Source organism: Talpa europaea, assembly GCF_964194135.1.
Source record: "Talpa europaea genome assembly, chromosome: 3".
Taxonomy (NCBI): domain Eukaryota; kingdom Metazoa; phylum Chordata; class Mammalia; order Eulipotyphla; family Talpidae; genus Talpa; species Talpa europaea.
The window spans coordinates 144569155-144591997 of NC_140069.1; the positions used below are offsets into that span (position 1 = coordinate 144569155).

General features: G+C 41.4%; 2 protein-coding genes across 2 annotated transcripts; both read left to right on the top strand.

Annotated features, from left to right (window-relative positions):
* Positions 1 to 2115: 2115 nt before the first annotated feature.
* On the top strand, positions 2116 to 3155 carry LOC311168995 (olfactory receptor 2A7; the record flags this gene model as incomplete). The annotated part of the gene is made up of 1 exon (XM_084230697.1): positions 2116 to 3155. Exon 1 carries the CDS (start codon positions 2217 to 2219, stop codon positions 3153 to 3155), a length of 939 nt encoding a protein of 312 aa, XP_084086823.1. The 5' UTR covers positions 2116 to 2216.
* Positions 3156 to 14319: 11164 nt separating this feature from the next.
* Positions 14320 to 15251, top strand: LOC311168597 (olfactory receptor 2A1/2A42-like; the record flags this gene model as incomplete). The annotated part of the gene is given in 2 exon segments (XM_084230195.1): positions 14320 to 15052; positions 15055 to 15251. Coding segments are annotated over 2 exon segments (930 nt in total).
* Between the last annotated feature and the right edge of the window lie 7592 nt (positions 15252 to 22843).

A 22843-nucleotide genomic window follows, 5' to 3' on the forward strand; every position in this document is an offset into this window, starting at 1 on the left:
ATTGCAAGATTGAGCAGCAAGGAGGAGGAAGCAAGCTTCAAATCTATCTTTCCCGTTAGGGACCAAAGATTGATTTTATAGGGTGGAAAGAAGCTAGGAAGGAGGATAATATGGACTGGCAGTGTCTGAATGGCCCATCACAATTAGAAGATACAGAGTTTTCTCCAAGTCATTTTGTGTCCACATTGCCGGTTTGTTGGTTTTAACCAAGTTGGAATTGATTAATGTCAATCACCTCCACAGTGCTTGGGTTGTATGAGCTCAGTCCATTCCCACCATCCCAGATGCAGACTGGGTTCCACCTCCACCTGGCCCTGGGCACGAGCTGGCTGTGCTGAACCATCTGCCCCATCCTTTCTTCTTCCAAACAAGCTAAGAAGCTCTGGGCGTGTCTATCATGAATCCCTTCACATTTGTAGATCAATGCTAATGAATATAGAGTGTGAATTGCAAAATAAAATTATCTAATGATTAAGACCTTCAAATTCAAACTCACCCACCTACCATCCTCAGGATAATTAGGAAACCAGACTCCAATAATGAAATATAGCACAGGACTTAATATCAAGATTATATTTCATTGTCAAACAATAACCAGGCATGGGTTTTTGAATTTCCTAAGTGCCTCCCAAATGTTTCAGACCTAGAACAAAATGAACTTTCCTGAATTATAACAAATCCATGCATTTGTGTAGCTGTAACATTCATGTGGTGTGACACTATGGTGTGACTTCATATGTAGTTAAGCTTTTAGTTATACAGGGAATACCTCTTCTTATCATAATCTCTAAAGATCTCACTACCTCTGGCTTCCTCGGAGACAGAAATAAACAGGTGACAATCTCCCCTCCCAGAAGGATAACAGTGGTGGGGTTCTTCATCCCTCTATAGGGAACAAGCTGGTGTTAGCGAGATGTGTGAGCTCATGCTTAACACAGAACCCTCGTGATGGTTGAGAAGACGCCCTGTGGACACCTTATTTATTATAACAAATTAATAAAACCTTCTCCTCTCAAAGGCAACTTGAAGATTCAGATCCTTTCTTGGCAGAACTCAGATGAGACACAAGGCTTTGAGCACCGTCAGTAAACTCGGTCACACCAGATATGCGTGCTACTTCCGCATGAAGATTTATTGGGAACCTTACAAAACAATCATCTCTAGACACACAGTTTTGTAAGTTGTGGTCCAACATATTTTAATATCAGTTTCATTATTTGTTAGCTTTTACTGTCATACTTTAACATCATGCAACATCACATTTTTATTACTTCTCAATTTTTTTCTTTAAGAGCTTAATAAGATAGTCTGGGTAAAATATGTTATTAATAAATATATGAACAGATTAATATAAGCAGAATATGAATTTTTTTACTAATAGTTATCTTTAAGATAAAGAAATAGTATGTGCAAGTAACTTTCTGATAAAACTTTAATGTAAAATAAAAATGGCCAAGTCATTATTTAAAAGCTAGGTTTAAAGTGTCAGATATAGAGAGAAGTCAAATATTTAAGGAAGAAAATCCAGAGTTTATTGCATAAGTGTACAAATGCCTATTCACTTGTTATTTCTGAGCACTGAGTGTAAATTCAGTTTCTATCACTGCTAGCTCCATCCTCAGAACAACGGCAGGTACACAAGAGAAAATCAATACATAACTGCAAATTACTTCGTTGTCAATGTACTGGACATGACAATTATCATTGGGATGACAGGAGAGTTACATTGCACTTCATGAAAACTTCCAAGTCAGTATGAAATTTATTTTAGTATTAGGACTTTGGCATGTACATCAGCTAGGAGTCACTATTTCTAAAAAACTTTAAAGAGCAACTCGACTGATCTGTGCAAAGAAAAGCAAAATTTATTTCAAGGATATGGGGTAACTCCCTTACTTAATATATGACAATATATTTATTTTGAAAAATTAACCCTGTTTAAAAACATTAACAACAGAAAAGGATATATATGTATATATGTATATATATATAATCATGTGTGTATAAAATCATGTATGTATATAACACACACATAATTTTCATTATTGAAAATTGCCAAATAAAGTCCTTATACATTCATTTAAAAACATGAAAGTTCACTGAATGTGTTTTGAAAACTTTTAGCGCCACACAAAGGTAGTAAATAGGTTAACATAAACCCATGTTTACATACGTCTCTTCATACACCTTAATTCAATTTCTTCTGTGACAGGGAAATGGGAGGCAACATGACATATATCACAGAGTTCACCCTCCTGGGGTTTCCCCTTGATCCGAGGATTCAGGTGCTTCTCTTTGGAATATTCTCCCTGTTCTATGCCTTCACCCTGCTGGGGAATGGGGTCATCCTGGGGCTCATCTCGCTGGACTCCAGACTGCACACCCCCATGTACTTCTTCCTCTCGCACCTGGCCGTCGTCGACATAGCCTACGCCTGCAACACGGTGCCCCAGATGCTGCTGAACCTCCTGGACCCAGCCAGACCCATCTCCTTTGCTGGCTGCGTGACACAGACCTTCCTCTTTTTGACGTTTGCTGTCACAGAATGTCTTCTCCTGGTGGTGATGTCTTATGACCGGTACGTGGCCATTTGCCACCCGCTCAGATACTCTGTTATCATGAGCTGGAGAGTGTGCATTGCCCTGGCGATCACCTCCTGGACCATTGGCGTCCTCCTGTCTTTGATCCATCTGGTATTACTTCTACCCTTACCCTTCTGTAGCTCCCAGAAAATTAACCACTTTTTCTGTGAAATTTCAGCCATTCTCAAACTTGCCTGTGCAGATACCCATATCAATGAGATTATGGTGTTGGCTGGAGCAACGTCTGTGCTGGTCGGACCTTTCTCTTCCATTGTCATCTCATATATATGCATCATCTGTGCCATCCTTAGGATCCAGTCAGGTGAAGGGCAGAGAAAGGCCTTCTCCACCTGCTCATCCCACCTCTGTGTGGTTGGACTCTTTTATGGCACGGCCATTATCACATATGTTGGGCCCCAATATGGGAACCCCAAAGAGCAGAAGAAATATCTCCTCTTGTTTCACAGCCTTTTCAATCCCATGCTCAACCCCTTGATCTATAGTCTTAGGAACGCAGAAGTGAAGAATGCCTTGAAGAGAGTTCTGGGACTCGAGAGAACTAGAAATTTATGAAAACTGGTATCTTGGTTGACAGTGACCTAGGAAGACATTTCAATAGATTCCAAACCTAATTCAGCATGAGAATTATCTGAGACAGCTATTAAAAATAGAGTTTTGTCCTGGCTTACCATTAGATCACTGTTTCAGTCAATGTGGTATATCATCCAGAAATCTATGTCTTCAAATACTATTAATAGCAAATTGATGCAGCTCATCTATGGGCCAGGATTTGGAAGACAATGACCTGGAACAGTGTCCTTGATAATATCCTTAACAAGCTATGGTCCAAGCCCATTGCTCCCAAAATGTTTCCATAAAACTAGTTCCTCAAAAGGATTCTGTGGCCAAATACATTTGAGAATTATTACATAGTAAATGTAATTATATATGTAATAATTATTAATATGTAATAATTACATATTAAATGTGTCATTTTAGGGCTCACAACTTATATTAGCATAGTGAAAATCACAAGAATTCCTATGGTTAATAAAAAGAATTTTATTCTGATTTTTAGACAGTGTTTCACATAAAGTTTTTTCTTAATACTTATTGACAGTTTCTTATACCAAGAGATCTTGATCTTGATTGAGTCGTGAATATTTTCCTTTTTTTAAAGATTTATTTATTTATGCATACAAGATCTGGGGTACAGGCCAGAGGTGTGGGGCTGAGAGGATTCACCAGAGACAGAGTGGGGAGCAGAAGAGGCAGACTGACTGAAATACACTGCTGAGGGGAGCAGCGGGCGAGACAGGAGAGGTCTGCTGTGCCATGTGGGTTGCTCCCTGGCCACTGGGGATAGAACTCGTGCTGCAGAGGCTGTGGATTGCTTCACAGTGCTGTGCTTAACCCCTTGTGCCACCAGGGAGGCCCCTGACTCGTGAATATTTTCTGTAACCATCTTCTAGAGCAAAATGATACTTTTCCCTGCAAACCTTTCTAGAGTTTGTAGGTTTAAACACCATATCCTAGATGGGGCAGTGAGTTCTGTGCTGTCTTTGGGTACAGAAGGTCAGAATCACTCACTCTAATCTTAGAGATAAGGAACCCAGCCCTCTGCTTCATCTTGGGTCTGTACAGCTCAGGGGATGACCTTTGTTCGGTTTACAACCTTGTAAGTCTGATATAAAAACATACTCTGTATACATTTTTCTGTTAACCCATTGTGTGAATCAATCTGTTTTTTTATCTTGGGGCCTTAAAGATAAAATGAAATTTCGCATAGCAATCTGGAAGGACTTGTAAAACTCACTACCTACATAATGTCTAAGGTTTAAAAGGACTTTTCTCAATTGTTGTGTTTAGAAAATGAAAATATGGGAAGAGAATGTTCATAGGGTAGGCCTATAATGAACATGATAAATAAAAAGGAAATGAATAAATGATAGAATGCCCAAGGGGTTGGTTTATCACTTGGAGATTAAAAAGGGAACAAAATAAGGGGAAATGCACAATTTATCACTCATGGTTATTATTTCCATAAACAAATCTCAAATGATAGCTTTACAAGCAGGAATTTCTTGGTGTTCCTTGCAGAATGTCATGTGTATTCCTATAACCTTAAAAGAAAAAGGGTTTAGTGGGGTCTCTATGCAGTTGCAAAGATTTCCCCTAATGAAAGGAAAATAAATATTCTGGCCAAGTTCTTTAATGGCTAAACACATAGACAAAATTTCATTACTTGTTCTTTTTCTACTGCTGCAATAAATCAATTCTTCTTAAGGGATTTACAATACATGCCTGCAGCTACTTAAAACCACAAAACTTGAAGATTAGTCAAGGCTCTTATGCCCATGTATAGGAGTATGTTTGTTGTAAATGTAACCCTAGAGTAAACTGAAGAAAAAGGTTCCATCAATACTTAATGCAATTAAACATTGCCAAATAATTAGGAATATGGGGGATTAGGATAAACTACTTAATGCAACAAAGTGTTTTGTACTATTGAACAAATGTCATTTCAATAAAGAGATTAGTGTTCTTATTTATAGGAGTAATGTTTAGTCCTTAATAATGTTTATGTTTAATTGAGCCAGAAAAAAAAAGCATACTAACATCAAATCTTGATGATGAATCTATGAAATCATAATTTCAGCATCGGTGTTTCTCTGGTGTGGGGCTTCTGCACTGGGAGTTATGTCTCCACAGAATACGTGGTTGGTCTTCTGTGGCTCAATGGATCCCTGAAAATGTAAGAAAACTTCCTGAGCATTTGGTGTTTGTGCAGTGGAGGGAGAAGGACAAGGATGTCCTTAGTATTGGCTTATAAAGTGATCTGTGGCCTCACACAAAGTTAAGAATCACTGAGGTGTTAGAGAAAATTTCTTTTTAAACATGGGCCAATTTTTATTTTCCCGTTTTTTAAGCTATCAAGTGAAATGTTGAACTTTTGATCTTTGAAAACAAAATTACTCCAGCAATATAGTTAATACCATTTTATGAAATGCCTACCATGACTTTCTAAAGTACATTCATCATTGAGTTGGGTATTTATTTCAACAATTAAAGGCCAGCACTTTGCAAACCGTGCCACACTTTGAATGTTAATGACATAGAGAAGCATTGTGAAGTCTGTTTCTTGGAGAAAGTGGGAGGAAAATGAAACAAGAACAGAGTGCGGTCTCAAAAGATGTCATGGATGATGTTTTTTTCTGGGAAAAAATAGGGAAGGATCCAGTTTCCTTGCCTTCTTGATAAACGTCGATTAGAGCCCCAATTTGATTTTATCTGGTCTTTTGGCTTACTGTCTTTTGCTTGTTTGTTTTTAACGTGTGTAACCCTACTGGCCAAGAGAAAAGTTGTGCTGACAGTCACAGTCTGACGTGCTCAGGGGCTGGCTCAGAATCCAGATATCTGGTTCCTATCTCAATTCTACCAGGTCTACCAGGGTGCTGTGAGACCTTGGAAAAGTCACTGAATTCCTGTGCGCCGCGGTCTTTCCACTAAAATGAAATGTTGAACTACATGATCACCTTCCAGTTCTCTAATTCTATGACTTTTTACCATCTAACGTTTAGGAATTTTCCCTTGCCTGGGAGGCTTAATGGAATGGATTATTTTGAGAATGACTAAATATAATTAAGTCCTGAACCTTGCACAAGGATGGAATTCATCACCAAATTAATGAATGATTTGCATAGGTTAATGACATAAGATGTGGAGAATAAGTAGCTCCACATGAAATATTCTCAGTAAGGAAAAAAATTGCTTTGTTATTCTCTTTGGAAAGGACTGTGAATACGATTCATTCACTAGAGTGCCAGATCTCGAACTCTGTGCTGGTGTTGCCTAAGTGCTATAGTGACATAAGTGGCTTTCATTTCTCGGGTGTTTATTCTGCATCAAGCACTGTTCTACAAGCACAGAGAGCTGTGAATCTCAATGTAATCTTCACAAAGTTGTCAGAGGTAGCTTTTACTATTATAGTCCATTTTTACATGAAAAACTAATGCACAGAGATGTCAGTTACCTCTCTGTGTTCACACAGCTAATGCGAGGAACAGCAGTACCCTCATCTAGGTCTCCCAAAGGCCAAAGACCACGCCATAATTATAAGTCATAAGCCCCTACCCATCCTGAGCCAATGGTGTCTTTTCTCTCTACCAATAAGCAAAGCTCAAGAAAAGTACCCAGGAATTTTTCACTGGTCATAATATCCATCCTAATAAAAGATAGTAATACAGCTAACACTTTAGAAATTACAAATCCATGACAACTGGACAAAAACATTTAGATGTGGAGCCTCCCTGGTGGCACAAGGGGTTAAGCACCGCACTATGTAGCAATCTGCAGCCTCTGCAGCACGAGTTCGATCCCCAGCCAGCCAGGGAGCAACCCACATGGCGCAGCAGACCTCCCCTGACTCACCCGCTGCTCCCCTCAGCAGTGTATTTCAGTGGATCTGCCTGTTCTGTTCCCCACTCTGTCTCTGGTGAATCTTCTCATCCCCGCATCTCTAGCCTGTACTCCAGCTTTTGTATGCATAAATAAATAAATCTTTTAAAAAAACTTTATAAAAAAATTTAAATGTGGATATTCATACTATTCACAGAATAAACCAAAATCTCCAGTAAATATGGCAATGCCTTCATTCTCGGGAGGAAATTTTACTTTAAAATGAGATACCATTTTTTTTTTTTTGCCCAATAGATTGTTTTTCAAGAGAATGATACAATTCTTTATTACTAGTGAGTATGAGTATGTGGGTAAAAATAAACACATACTGTTAGTGGACATATAAACTGGCCCAAACTTTGGATGATAAAAATTTGGAAATAATCTACTAAACACTTAAATTATGAATACCAATCCTAACAATCTATTCTAGCAAAATACATATAACATCACAAGGAAATGTGTGCAAGTGTTTTGAATTAAATTTATTGCAAAGATTCTAAGAAAACTAATGTTTATTAAGTTTTGAGTTACTAAATTATAAGTAAATCATGCAGCTATTAAAAATAAGCTATTAAGTATTATCTATAATGAGTTACAACAGCAATTTCTCATATGTAGTTAAATGAAGAAAGAAAATATATTTCTCACTTTGTGATTGAAACTTCTAGCTATATATGTACTCATGTGAGGGGATGGGGGAGCACAGGTGTGTGCAGGTGTGTGCAGGTGTGCGCAGGTGTGCATGTGGAGACCTTTACTTCCAATCAATGATGGGCAGAGTGACAGTGCAGGGATCATAATTGCATCATACCGCAACCCAAGAAGGGGCACAATTTCCTTCAGCTCATATTCCTTTGGTAAGAATATGACATCCTCTCCCCCAAACCGACCACCACCCAAATGCAGCAGGGCTGGAAATGCAGCTCTGGCTGTTCTCTGCGCGTTAAAAAGGGAGAAGTTTATTTGGAATCTCGAACAACAGGAAACAAAAGAAGAACTGATGTTGACATGGTATTGAATATAAGAAAAAAAAGACCTAAAATGATTGTTTTACATGGACTTTTGTCATTTACATCCATTTCGTAATTTCCATATTTTATGCAGTTCATCTGGGTACGAAAAGAGAACTAAAGAAAAGACGCAGAGTTCACACTGAGGATATTACCCAGATGGTGACAGAAGCTGCTCTTTACTGGTTCACAAGAGATACAACTAAGGATCACCCAGGGTGGGGATGCAGCAAGGTGGCAAAACTGCAGAGTCCTCCGAGACAGGTGCATAGAAGGGATGAATGCCCAGGAGATCACTCTTCAGGGGGATGGCAGGTAAGTGTAGCGATGGCCGTCTGGGGAGCACACAGGGCAGAACCCTGGGAAGGGGCGAGCAGATCCTGTGTGGAGGCCAGTGCCCTGGGCTCGACTAAAGCACAGAGCTGGGGAGCTGAGATGTTCCACACAGACAGGAACCCCACAGAGAAGGCACTCTAGGCTACATGTCCCCACCTCCGCCCCAGCCCATGGGACCTATAATGGCACCGTATGTGGGTACCCACAGGAGACAGAGTGCCAAGACTCAGATCTGGAAGCCCAAACAGGAGAGATACAGAGATCCAGGCACCAGAAGCAGAACTCCCACAGCACATCCTCACAGTGGTCCACCCCCTGCGTGCCCCTCCCCCAGCCTTGCAGCTCCTCAAGTTCTTGAAGCACCTAAAATAAACCGCAGTAACCAAAACATATAAAGCCAGAGCACCACCTGCTGGAAAAGTAAAAGACAGGCAGTTGAGTTCTAAATTGCAGATACAGACCTTTTTTTTTTAAAGCCAGGGATCATTTAAAGTAGCAAAGTGTGCAGGCTGAAAAATGTAGCACCTGGAGATCTGAGATCTCAAGGTAGTGTGATATCAGGAGGAGAGGATGACACATTTCCAAAAGCCACACACAAAGACGGAAGATTGTATCTCCCTATCAGATAGTGAGTTCAAAACAGCTATCAGAAACTCAGAAAAGCCACTCAGGGAGCTCAGGAATAAAATTAAGGAAGAGACAATAGAAATTAGAGCTTTGGATAAGAAACTAACAGAGATTCAAACTAGAAAAGAGTGTTAGGGAAAGGTATGGAAGAAGACTAGACCTCGTGGAGGAATGAGTCAGTGAGCTCAAAGATGGAAACCTACAAACCACCCAGGTAGGGAAAGAAAAGAGAGAAAGAAGATGTTTAAAGGCGAACAAATGCTACAGGGTTCTCTGGCTCAATTAGGAGGGGTAGCATAAAGATAATGGCTATCCCAGGTGTTGAATTGTAGAAGGGCTCAAGACAGCAATATGAAGCTATCACCAGCCATTGCAGCACAAGTTCGATCCCAAGCCAGGGAGCTGACCCACATGGCTTGGCAGACCTCTCCTGTCTCGCCCACTGCTCCCCTCAGCAGTGTATTTCAGTCAGTCTGCCTGTTCTGCTCCCCACTCTGTCTCTGGTGAATCCTCTCACACACACCCCCCACACCTCTGGCTTACACCCCAGTTCTTGTATGCAAAAATAAATAAATCTTTTAAAAAAAGGAAATATAAATAAGATGAGAACACCTAAGACAGCACATCCCTCCGTCCCCCTGGGAGAGGTCACTCTAGGGAAGCTGCCTTGGGAGTGCGTTTCCTTCCTCACTTGAGGGAGAGTCCTTCTGCGCCCTCTTCAGAAGAGAGGTTAGAAAGATTAGAAAGATCCTCCCAAGGTCAACCTGCTTTTGTCAGTGATTTGTGTCCCAGAAAATCTCCCTCAGGCAAGTTCTTTAATAAGTCCCAATGGGACTCCTGTGCTCTCTCTGGACCCCCTAATGCCCCAGTCACCAGAACCAGCTCCGCACAGCACCTCCTCACCTTCAGTTCAGAATCAAGTCAGCCGATTGTTCAGGGAGCTTTCCTCCCACTGCCGCTGGGACACAAGGGGCCCCACTGCAGCGGGGAGAAGCTGGGCCACATAGGTGGATGCTGGAGTATCTTCTCTGTCCCCTGGTCCTGCGTCCTCACAGGCTCACCTGAACCACCTGGAGATTTGGGAACTAGGGCAGTGCTGGGATTCATGAAATCAAACCACATTGCGAATCGGGGCGCTAATGAGCGCTGTCCTCTCAGAGGAGTCTTCTGTGTCTCTGTGCTTCCTGCTGAGGATGGGGCAGGAACCAGAACAAAAGAAGTGTTTTGTCTCTCTTCCCAGGGGAGGTGGCACACACTGCATCTCAGAGACCACCCCCTCCAGGCAGCCCTACAGAGATACTGGGCCCATCTGAGAATAAAACCCCCTTTTCTGAGACTTCGGCCACATTTCCAATCAGGAGCAGAAGGGAAGACTCTGCGGTTCCCCTAAAAGCTGCCAGAGAGCAGAACCTGCCCCACCTCGGCTGCTTTTCCCCTTTGAGGTCCCAGAGACAACACAGGCGCTGGCCAGGTTGCCTTATTTTATTTGCCATCAATTTCCATTAGTCATGCTGTCCTATCTAGTCTATTGTCAGCTCTTTTTTAACTCTTATACTGCTCTTGTGTTTAAGTATAGATAAGGAAATTCTAAGTATGTGCTGATTATCACTCTCTGTGGGCAGTAAGGGATAGTTATGCTAACTGACTTGAATACACTGTCCACAAATAAGGGAAGTCTGTCTAGAACTGGCTTAATTTCCTTTTATGCACCAGAGAAGTCTGCACAGCTGAGTGACCTTGGCTACGTTGATAAAAGAGTGAGAAACGTCTGTGTGATGGAGGGAGGGTAAATATACGGAGTAATTGACTTAAGCCAAAGAAGATTGCACTGGGGTGTAAATGGAGGGATTTTGCATTTCAGGGAACCTGATATTACTTCTGTCCTTGTGTTTATGGCTCATCAACAACAAAAGCGCAGTACATGCCTCGCCCATTCCCCATAACTTGGAGAAATACACCAGGCTCACCGAAGGCATTCAATGAATACTTTTATTTTTTCTTTTTAAATTTTTCTTTATATATTTTTACATCACTGTTTCTGCAAATGGCATGAGTTTATCTTTTGTGATTGCTGAGTAATATTCCATTGTGTAGCTATACCACATCTTCTTAATCCAGTCATCTGTTCTGGGGCATTTAGGTTGCTTCCATATTTTAGCTATTGTATGAACATAGGAGTGCAGGTTTCCTTTTTGAATTAATGCTTTTGTGTCCTTAGGGTAGATGATACTTTTAAAAGGTAGTGTTTGCCAAATGAGGAATGCGTGTGCGTGTGTGTGTTGGTCTGTGTGTCAGTGTAGTTGAGGTGGGAAGGGAACAGCAGGAAAACAAAGAAATTGTTACCTAAAGGATCATCTCTTCAATTTTTAATAGAATTGTCACTGTTGTGTGCTTTTTAATTCCGAATAGCTCTTTGCCTGATTGCACATAAGACCTAAGAAGGTCAGGAGGTAAAATCTGCTTTGTTAATCCTTTAGCGACATGTTATCCATATTGTTGACATATCATCCAGAATCTATAAGCTGTTTTCAGGGGATAATGGCCAATAAGGGGAATGATTCCTGGGGGCTGGTTTGACCGTGAGGACACCATGTTTGTCAGATCCACACAATTTCAGAAGTTGCTAGAGATTGATAACACTGATCCCAGCTACTGAGGCATCCTGTGTGGTGGGAACACAGTCAAGGTGTAGCCTGGATTGTTTCAACTACTCTTCACAGTGACTTCATGAAATAGACACTGTAATTTGTCTACTTAAAAAAAAAAAGTGGAATGTGGTTTATAGAAAGGTTAAGAAATATTCTCAAAACCATGCAAATAGCAACTGCCTGTCTGAGCACTTAATGCATGTTCTTCCTTGTCTTTTCAAGTGCCTATCAGTGTTTTTTTTTTTTGCTTGGGAATCTGGTCTAAGGCAGATTGTGGAAACTTGCTAGAGTTTTGCTTTCTCTGGTCTAGTCAAATTGATCTAGAGTCAACAAATATTTATTAAACACCTGACACGTATAGGCACTATGCATGACCAAATATATGTTTTGTAATTTACACATTGTATTAAAATTATTTCTTCAGTATAAGGATATATGTATATTTTAAAAGTTCTGATGAATTAATTGTGAAGTGTCATTACACAGCTTTAATGGACACTATGATGTTAAGAGCAACTATTTCAATATCCCAGGTAAGTAGATTGGCAAATATCACTGCCATTATGAATTATGAGATAGTATTCTCTAAGGTTGCTTATAAGATAATTACCCAGAATGCAGTCTTCCTATGTAATCAAAATCCTCTTTAAAACCAGTCTAACACTGGAACTATAGACAAATATCTAGCAATACTGTGGAAATGCTTATTAGGGAGATTGGAAAGAGAGATTTTGAGAAAGGGAAATCATGCAGAGATAAAGAAAATTGGAAATGAAGAGAAAATATCACCAATGGGACTAGGAAAAGAGATGTTAATACAGAGAGATAATTTAATTAGGCACAGGAACAGGTGCAGGGAGACACAGTCATTAAGAGAGAGCAAGAATTCAAAACAAGGATGGTAGAGAGGTCTGTGACATAAAGAGACACAATACCCTTCATCGTGTGTGCATCTAACAACAGGGAATCAAAATACATGAGGCTAAATCTGATAGAACTGAAAGAAGAAGAGATGAATCCACTGTTATCACTGGAGACATCAACATCCCATTAGCAAAGATGGACAGATCCCACAGGCTAATCTCCGCCACACCATCAATCAGCTGGATAGGGTGGAAAACTGTACTGTTTCATCCAATAACACAAAATATACTTTCTTCTCAAGTCACATGGAACAATCACCAAGGCACACTCCATTCTGGGCCACAAAACAACTGAACCAATTAAAAAGAATCGAAATCCTATGATGACTGCCCTCAGGCCACAATGGAATTAAGGTGAAAATTGGTAACAGACAAATATCTGGAAAATTCCGAGACACTCAGAGATTAAATACCACCCTTCTGAAAGACACATGGGTCAAAGAAGAAATCACAAGAGAAATTTGGGAATATTTTGAACTAAAAGAGAAAAAGCAGAGGACGCTATTGAGTAGCGTAGTCACAACAGATATTTCTCATTCCTGGAAACTGAACCACCCAAGACTTGAGTTGAACTGAGGGCTTAAACAGCTTTCATTGGAGGGATGCTACGGGCCTTAAACCCACACCCCTGGAATAGAGTTCGTCAGCTCATCAGATCTTAAATTTCACTCTTTGAAACCCTCCATCTAGTACTGACAGGTTTGTTGACGAGTAAAGAAACGATTTCAATCTTAGCTATTTACTTGAAACCATAGAGATAGCAGATTACTTATTAGTCATCGAACAGCTTGCCAATTTTGAAATTGCTAACATGTACACACATATAAACCATTGAAAAGTATACAATGCCTGAATTTACATTTGCAACTGGGATGTATTTAGTTTTTTGTTTATTTTCTCCTCTCACTTCTGCTAGACCTTTGGCAAATGTAGTCCCTTTGAATTCAGATAAGATACTTTTGATTTCATGAATAATAAAATAAGGGTTAAAAGGAAGAAAATGGATTTGTCTTTCAAGTGTCCAGTGCTTAAGCATTTTGTAGGTTCTACAGTTATTCTTTTTTTTAATTTTTTTAAAGATTTATTTATTTATACAAGCACTGAGTACAGTCAGACGCGCGGGAGGGTGAGAGAATTCACCAGAGCCAGAGCAGGGAGCAGAACAGGCAGAAGGAGCGAAGTACACTGCTGAGGGGAGCAGCGGGCGGCAGGAGAGGTCTGCGCGCCATGTGGGACCCTCGCTGGCAGCCAGGATGGAACTGGTGCTGCAGAGGCTGCAGGCAGCTTCGCAGCCCAGCGCTCAACCGCTGCGCCACCAGGGAGGCCCCGCAGTTGATATTTCTATTGAGAAATTAGAATGACATTTCTTGTCTAGGACAACTCTAATTCTCATATTTAGAATTCTTCCATGACTCATTATTATGCACTCCAGGAATTTTCTTAATAATTTTCACACATGTAGGTCAAAGCCTCTAGTTTATGGTAATTCTATTTCACATTTTAGTCTAATGTTCTTTCTTCCCATCACAAGAGTCATTGGCTCCAGGTAGCCTATCCGTGGTAATAACCTTGCTATAAAATTGAATATCAAATTAAGTGATTAACTTTAGGTGAAACTAGGACATTAATTATACAAATTTATCTTTCAAGAATGACTGAATTTATACAACAATGTCCAGATGTTTTTTGGAAATTCTATCCTAAGTTATCATTTTATCTTCCTCAGAGTGGAATGGGGGAAAATCACACAGTGGTTACCGAGTTCATCCTGTTGGGGTTTGGCCTTGGCCCAAGGATTCAGGTGCTTCTCTTTGGAATATTCTCCCTGTTCTATGCCTTCACCCTGCTGGGGAACGGGGTCATCCTGGGGCTCATCTCGCTGGACTCCAGACTGCACACCCCCATGTACTTCTTCCTCTCGCACCTGGCCGGGGTCGACATAGCCTACGCCTGCAACACGGTGCCCCAGATGCTGCTGAACCTCCTGGACCCAGCCAGACCCATCTCCTTTGCTGGCTGCGTGACACAGACCTTTTTCTTTTTGAGTTTTGCTCATGTTGAATGTCTTCTCCTGGTGGTAATGTCCTATGACCGGTACGTGGCCATCTGCCACCCGCTCCGCTACTCTGTCATCATGAGCTGGAGAGTGTGCATCGCCCTGGCGGTCACCTCCTGGACCATTGGTGCCATCCTGGCACTGGTCCATGTGAGCCTCATCCTGAGGCTGCCCTTCTGTGGGCCCCATGAGATCAACCACTTCTTCTGTGAAATCCTGTCTGTCCTCAAGCTGGCCTGTGCAGACACCTGGCTCAACCAGGCAGTCATCTTCGTGGCCTGTGTGTTTATCTTAGTGGGGCCCCTCTGCCTGGTGCTGGTGTCCTACACGTGCATCCTGGCGGCCATCCTCAGGATCCAGTCTGGGGAGGGCCGCAGAAAGGCCTTCTCCACCTGCTCCTCCCACCTGTGCGCTACTTTGGCAGCGCCATCATCATGTACATGGCCCCCAAGTCCCGCCACCCCGAGGAGCAGCAGAAGATCCTCTTCTTGTTTTACAGTTTTTTCAACCCTATGCTCAACCCGCTGATCTATAGCCTGAGGAATGCAGAGGTCAAGGCTGCCCTGGGGAGGACACTGTGCAAGGACAGTCACTCCCAGTTGGAGTGAGAGTTGCATCGCCAGCTCCAGCCATTCACTGGGGTAATAAGCACAAGTGTATGAAGACAAGGGTGAGGTAGCGAGAAAGGACTGTGACTCCAGGGATCAAGGACGAGGTAATTCTCCTCTGGTGGACAGTGTGACTGAAAACAGTGAAGACAGAGGCTAACGATGCATTTTAAATTGATGGTTCACCTTTTGAAGGTCATTAGAAAAGGTTGTTGAAGTTTTTCCAAACTGGATGTAATTTGTAATTCCAACATTTTCTAATACAGTCTTTAAAGGATTGTGTAGACCCAGGGCATGTTGCGTTGCAAAATTTGATGGGATGCTGTCAAATGGCAGGACAGAGGGTGAAGAGATATTCTTCCAGGACATGGTGTCAAAGGAAGACAGCTCCCTGGGTACAAGATGGAGCCCAATGCACAGGGTGCAGGATGCATCCCACGGAAGCTGCCTGTGTAGCCCCTTAACTTTGCATGCAGTGCTCTCCCAGGGCTGGCGTAGGTTTCCAAGAAGCCCAAGATACTGCCCAGACCTTAGCTAGAATCCTGGGTACTCATCCCTGGTCTTCCATTTGCCAGCTCTGCTCTTTCCAAGGGAAGCTCTTAGAGTGCCCGGGGCTCCATCTTCCATGCATAAATTATGCATGATGAGAGTCACCTGGCGGGGCCTCCAGACTCTGAAGTGAGAGAGATGCAAATGGACACAAGTTGAGGATATAAAATACTGCAAACATAAGCTATTACTGTTATTGTTGATATCAAGTCAGAAATTATTCTGATACTATTGGAAGTAGCTAAACATTTTTTTTAAGATTTTACTTATTTTGCATAGAAGAGCTGGGGCGTACACTAGAGGTGGGGGTGGGGAGTGAGAGGATTCAGCAGAGACAGAGCAGGGAACAGAACAGGCAGAATGAAGAAATACACTGCTGAGGGGAGCAGCGGGGAGATAGGAGAGGTCTGCTGCGCCATGTGGGTCAGCTCCCTGGCTGGGGATCAAATTCAGGCCACCTCAACAGGCCCTGCATGGTAATAGGGCTGACACTTAAACCGTAGGCCCAGGGTAGCTAAACTTCTGAGTCATCTCTACTTTGGTCTGGAAGAACACCAGGACAGATTGATCGCCATCCCTTACCCTCTTGGTTTAGCGTGGCCCGGTTAGCAGCTCTGGAGGCTTCTCAGCCTCGGAGCAAACAGCCTAACTGGGAATCCAAGCTGCGCCCAGACTATGGGACCCCTTTGGGATTCAGTTGATAAAGGCCCAGAGGGAACCTCTCCCTTTGAAACTGCTCCTGGCCCAGCCAGGACGACAACTTAAAATCTATCCTAAGAGAAAGGAATTCATTTTTCTGTTTTGGATCGCCAATATTTATAATCCTAAACCGGGGGTTACAGTGCATTTCCCAGTTATGCAACCTCTCTCCACAAAAGGACGGGGAAGATTCAGTTCATCTTTCTAACCCCAAAGCTAATGCACTCATGATACAGGGGAGCACTCGCCGGACACTTGGTAAACAAGGAGCCCTTTAAATATCTGTTAACCTTACTTCCAGATTTTCAGTGTTGAGGGATCATCTCATGTCTAACCTTTAAATCCCTCTAATTGTGGGTTGTAGTGCAGTAGAAATTAAATTGTATCTGATAATTATTAAGCATTTACTACGTGGTAGGCACTGTACAAAATGGTTTAATGTAATCTTCACATCAACGTGAAGTGGGCACTCTGGGGAGTAAGTATTATTATGATCCTTATAATACAACGAGGAAAATGAAATTTAGAAAGGTTAAATAATTTACCCAAAGTGACAAAATTATTCACTTGCTAGAAAAATAATTCAAAACCAGATAGTCTGGCTGACCCACTCGCTATAGATCACCTATGGATATTCCTAACCTGAACGGCTGCATCAGGACTAATAGCCAATACATAACAAGCTCTGACCAATTGAACAAATCAATAGCAATTTTGACCAAATTCCTACCCATAATTTATCGACTGGGAATGCGCTACCCTTCTTAAGTTAGCTATGGCACTGTCCATTAGATTGGTGCAGCTTTGGCTTCCAGTATATTCTTAAGTGATAGCTACTAATAGTCAAGGATGTGTTATTGCTGTAAGATCGCAGAGAAGAAAGGAAACGAAAAATTAAAGTCAAAATTTAGCATTTTATGTAACAAATACTGCGACTACTTATTCATTAGTCTCAGAGGGAGCAGTGGTGACTGGCTTCTCAAAGTAAAGTGTCAAATCGCTATGCCTGGGATTCTGGAAGGTCAGGAGGGGACCTGTGCCAGATCAGAAGCCATGTTAGGGTGTTGCCCTTGAAAATTCTGGCAAGAGGGTGGAGACAATTATGGGTGTAACTACTGGAAATGATAGGGGTGGAAATCTGCCTGAGTAGCCAGGTTGTTTGCCTCCTGAAATTGGCACCTGCAGCATCTTAGGCATGTAGAGCGGGGATTGCGAGCCAGTGACCTGTGGGGTTGTTGTTTACTGTCTGTGCTGGAAGCATAGACCACGGTGGTGGTTAAATATGGGGTGTTGAGAGGAGACGAAACACTCCAGGAGGGCTGGAATGCCGTCCCACTGGCCAAAACGAGATGATGTTTCCCAGCAAGCTCTGCCTCCTGACACACACTGCCCGGCACTGGCTCATTTTGATGTGTCTGTTTTTAACCTGTGTTGCTCTGTTTGTTTTTATGTTTGAAATCATGTTGGAACAAAAGAAGGAGTGGAGTCTTGAGCCAGTGTGATTGAGTCACAGAGGGCTGACACGGGGTTGCCTCCCTGGGCTCTCCTGCCAGGGCCCTCACCAACTCTTGGCGTGCGTGACCTTAGGAAAGTGGTGGCACTCTTCTGGGTCTACGTTTCCACGGCTATAAAAAGTTAAGAGAGATCATATTAAAGATTCTTATTTTCTAATTTTCTCTCTTCACTGGAATTTAGATGTTCACTTTTACAAAAGAAAATAGAGGAAGTTCCATGCAGAGAAAATAAAATGGACTCTTAAAGAGAATTGAATATCCTGGATCCTAAACATAGTGGGAACTCAAGAGTTACTGCTGAATTAATAATTAAGTTGGATATTTTAGTGTTCTAGAAAATAGGAATGGCATAAGGCTGCTTGAAACATAAGGTAAAATGGCACTCTAAGTAAAAGGAGTTTTATTGGCTCTCATTAGGAATACCTTTCACTGGAAAAGGTTCTAGGGCCTGAAATAAAACTTTAATTCTGTTTCTCCATTGTCCACATTATAAGTCATGATTTATAATGTGCTTACTGTGCTAAAATAATACATTATTATCTTGTCTAAATTTTATAATAACTGTATAAATTTAGTACTTTTATTATAATTGTTTTTAAAAAGAATAGAAACAAAGGCAGAGAGAAGGTAAGAGCTTTCCTTCAGCTCCATGCAAGTCCATGATGTAGCCTGGTAATCCAGGTCAGTCTGACTCCATGTACAAAGCCCAGAACCACTAAATAGCCTGGAGCCTAATCTTAAGGAATCATTTTTGTTTATAGTTAAGAAAGGCTCAAGAATATCAGCCTGAATATAGATGTGGATTTTAATATGGATAATGATCAAAAGAGCAAAGTATAAGCCAGATTTTTTGATTGGGCAAATATTCCCAGACATAAGTAAAGATGAACGAATCATGTACAGCACATGTGAAAACCACTTGTGAATATAATGAGAGATGTATAGCTCTCCAGTCATTTGAGAAATGAATTTGAAAGCATGAGATACCATTTTTTTGTCCAACTGATGGACAAAAATTAAAGAATCAATATTTTCTAGTGTTGCTGAGCTTGCCACCAAATGAATATTTCCCCAGAACATAGGTGGAAATATATAGTTTGGGAATATATCATCAGACATTGAAATTTGCAAACATTTTTTAATGCAGCCATTCCAATTCCAGGAACTTGTCCTACAGTAATACGCTTATACATATGTGCAAAACAAATAGATGTAAATTTATTTTAAATTGAAGCATTATTTGTAATAGCAAAATGTCACAAATAACCTTATATCCTTTGGTACTGGTGTTATTAGATAAAATATTATAAATCTTTATCATGGAATATTATGCAACTATTAAAATAAAGAAGATTTGACAAAGATTAAAGGTAATCCAAGGAGGAAAAAATGGAAACTATTATTGTTCACAGATGATATTATATAAAGAAGATAGTAAAGACTCCATCAAAGTTATTAGAAAACATAAATGAATACAGCAAAGTGGCAATTACAAAATCAACATACAAAAATCATAGCCTTTTTGTATGTGAACAATGGACAAGAAGCAAAAGAAATAAAGAATTCCATTTCTAATTGCTTCAAAAAAAAAATACCTCAGTATCAACCTAATCATGGACATGGATGATCAATATAATCAAAATTACTACCCTGTCTAAAATAATACACAAATTTAGGGCCTCCTGGTGGCGCAGGGGGTTAAGATGCAACTATGAAGCAGTCCGCAGCCACTGCAGCACAATTTCCATCTCCTAGCCAGCCAGGGAGGAACCCACACGGCACAGCAGACCTCTCCTGGCTCGCCCGCTGCTCCCCTCAGCAGTGTATTTCCGTCGATCTGCCTGTTCTGTTCCCCACTCTGTCTCTGGTGAATCCTCTCACCCCCACACCTCTGGCCTGTCCCTCAGCTCTTGTATGCATAAATAAATAAATCTTAAAAAATATATACAAATTTAATTCAATCCCCATCAAAATACTTGTAATATTTTTCAAAGAAACTGAACAAAAAATATTGAAATTTATGTGGAACCACAAAGTGGCCTCAAATTGCAAAATCAACCCTAAGAAAAAAGGAAAGAAATGGCGGGGTCATATTACCTGACTTCAAACTTTAGTATAAAGTGCCAGTATTAAAACAATATGGTATTGGCATAAAAATAAACACAAGGACCAATGGGACAGAATCAGAATTCCAGAAATCATGTATCTACAAGTACCTAACTTATGATAAAGCACCTAATGAATGATGCTGGGAAAGTCAGAAAGCCACACATAAAAGAACTAAACTGGATTACTCGCTAACACCATACCCAGAAATAAATCCCCAATGGATCAGTGATTTAGATATAAGACCTGCAGCAATAAAACACAATAAAACGTTGATGATATGCTTCATGATATCAACAATAAAGATATTTTTGGTGACTCAACCCTATGGCAAGGGAATTAAAAACAAAAATAAACAATTGGAATCAGCTCAAGTTTAAAAGTTTTTATAAAAAACAAGGTGATTAAATAGACACCCTCCTGAAGTGTAGAAAATATTTACACAATATATAATTGATAAGGGATTCATATCCCAGACATATAAAAACTCATACAAGTCAGCAATAAAGCAACAACCAATTAATAAATGATCAGCAGATATGAATAGATAATTCACTAAAGATGAAATCCAGAAGGCCGAAAGACATCATCACCCCTAGTAAGAGAGATACGGGTTAAAACAACGAGCCATCATCTCACACCCATAAGAATGGTTCATATTAACAAGACCCCCAACAAAAAGTGTTGGGGAAGATGAGGGGGAAAAAAGAAATCCTATTACCCTGTTACATGGTCCTGGGAATGTGAGCTGATGCAACCATTTATGAAAGTAATCTCAATTTACCTTTAAAAAATTAAAAATGGAAATACTATCCAATGTGGCAATCCCACTCTTGGGCAGAGAGCCACAGGGTATGAAACCATCCACAAAAGCACCCATATGTTCCATGAAAGTCACAGCAGCGTTGTTTACAAGAGCCAGGACGTGGAAGCAGCCCGAACTGCCTTCAGTGGACAGATGGAGCAGGAAGAGGTGGTATATACACACCACGGAGTAGTATACCACCATCAGGAAGAAAGAAATGCCACCATTTTTAACAAAGTGGAGAAAATTTGAGAGAACTGTGTGTAGTAAAGTAAGTCTTCTCGTACCTTCTCCCTCCCTCCCCTATGTCCTGTATGTGTTGTGTGCCTGACGCCTGAGAAAAGAGACTTAGAGCTTGAAATGTTTCTTTCACTCAACAACAATTCGGTTTTAGAGAAAATATCAGGGAAGAGCCAAAGGCAGAGTATCTGAACAAAAGATTAGATTAGATCTGAACAACAGGGTAGATTTGGGGCAGCCACACTAGGCGCGCCGAGGTCCCCAGAGAGCACGAGAATGAACAGAAGATCCTGGCAGAGGTGGGAGAGTGGAGATTTTGCTTGTTTTGTTACCCAAAATAATGTTCCCGTGGGGTCTGCACTGAAGTGAAAGAGCAGACGGAAGTCATGACTCAACTTAGGAAAGTCAAATATTAAGTGGCTGGGTCTTCGGGCAGCCACAAGGCACCCCATGCCCTTGCCTGACTTATCCCGGCCTTCGCCTTGAGACACAGTGGGACGCACTGTACGAGTGTGTTCAGGGGGAATCCTGTTGTGCACTGTGTGCGCTCCTGACGCAGGAACGTGACCCCGTGGGCTGTGCATCGTTTTGTGAAGCCAGTGCCTGCTCAGTAGGATTTCAGAGGCACCTGGCCTTACAATTATCTCTGCTACTTCTCTCAGAATTTCCTCATCAAGACAATCTCTGGTGTCACAAGTGTAGCTAGCCTGGCACACAAGTGCACATACCCATGCAGGCATTAGGGACCTGTTTTGATAAGAGCTCGAGTCCTAAATACCTAGAGAGGGTGGGAAGTAGAAAAGGCTGGGATGCCCCCTCCCTACTTCACCTATTTTAATCCTCACAACTTCTGATCTGTGGCCACCACAGAGATTTAGCTACCATTTAAGTCTCTGAAATCTGCCAGGAAACAAGAAAAGAGCAGAAACAAAACAAAATAAATGTATACGCCAAGTTCCATCAAGAGGGGGTTGATTAATGTCAGAACTTCCTGCAGTGGATTGCCATGCAGCCATCAACACTCACACACACACACACACACACACACACACACACACACACCATGGACATTGTATATTTCTTCTGTAAAGAAATCTCCAAGTTGCACCAAGAAAAGAAGTAGAGGTCCTCCTTGATGGTGCAGGGGCTAAAGTCTCAGCGCTATCAAGCTATCACCAGCCCCTGAGGCATGAGTTTGATCCCTGGTCAGGGAGATACCCACATGGCACAGCAGACCTCTCTTGTCTCCCCGCTGATCCCCTCAGCAGTGTATGTCAGTGGATCCACCTGTTCTCCCCCTTCTGTCTCTGATGAATCCTCTCACCCCCTGTACCTCTGGCTTACACCCCAGTTCTTGTATAAATAAATAAATCTTTAAAAAAAACAAACAATACCACCAAATTAGAAAAATCAATCTATTCACCACTGTGGTTTTGGAGAGAGAGAATGAGTAACTGGGAATGACCAGACATGAAAACTTTGAGTTCACATCATCCAATTATAACAAGAAAATTGCAAGAACTGCCACAGGAACTAGACAGAAATAGTGCGTTCTCTCTATCAGATGGGCAAAGATCAGAAAGTTTTAAAAGCAAAAGTCAGTGAGGGTAGGGGTGTCACACATCAGCATGCGTGGCCGGAATGACTTCTGTGGAGAACAATTTGTCAACGCCTCCCAC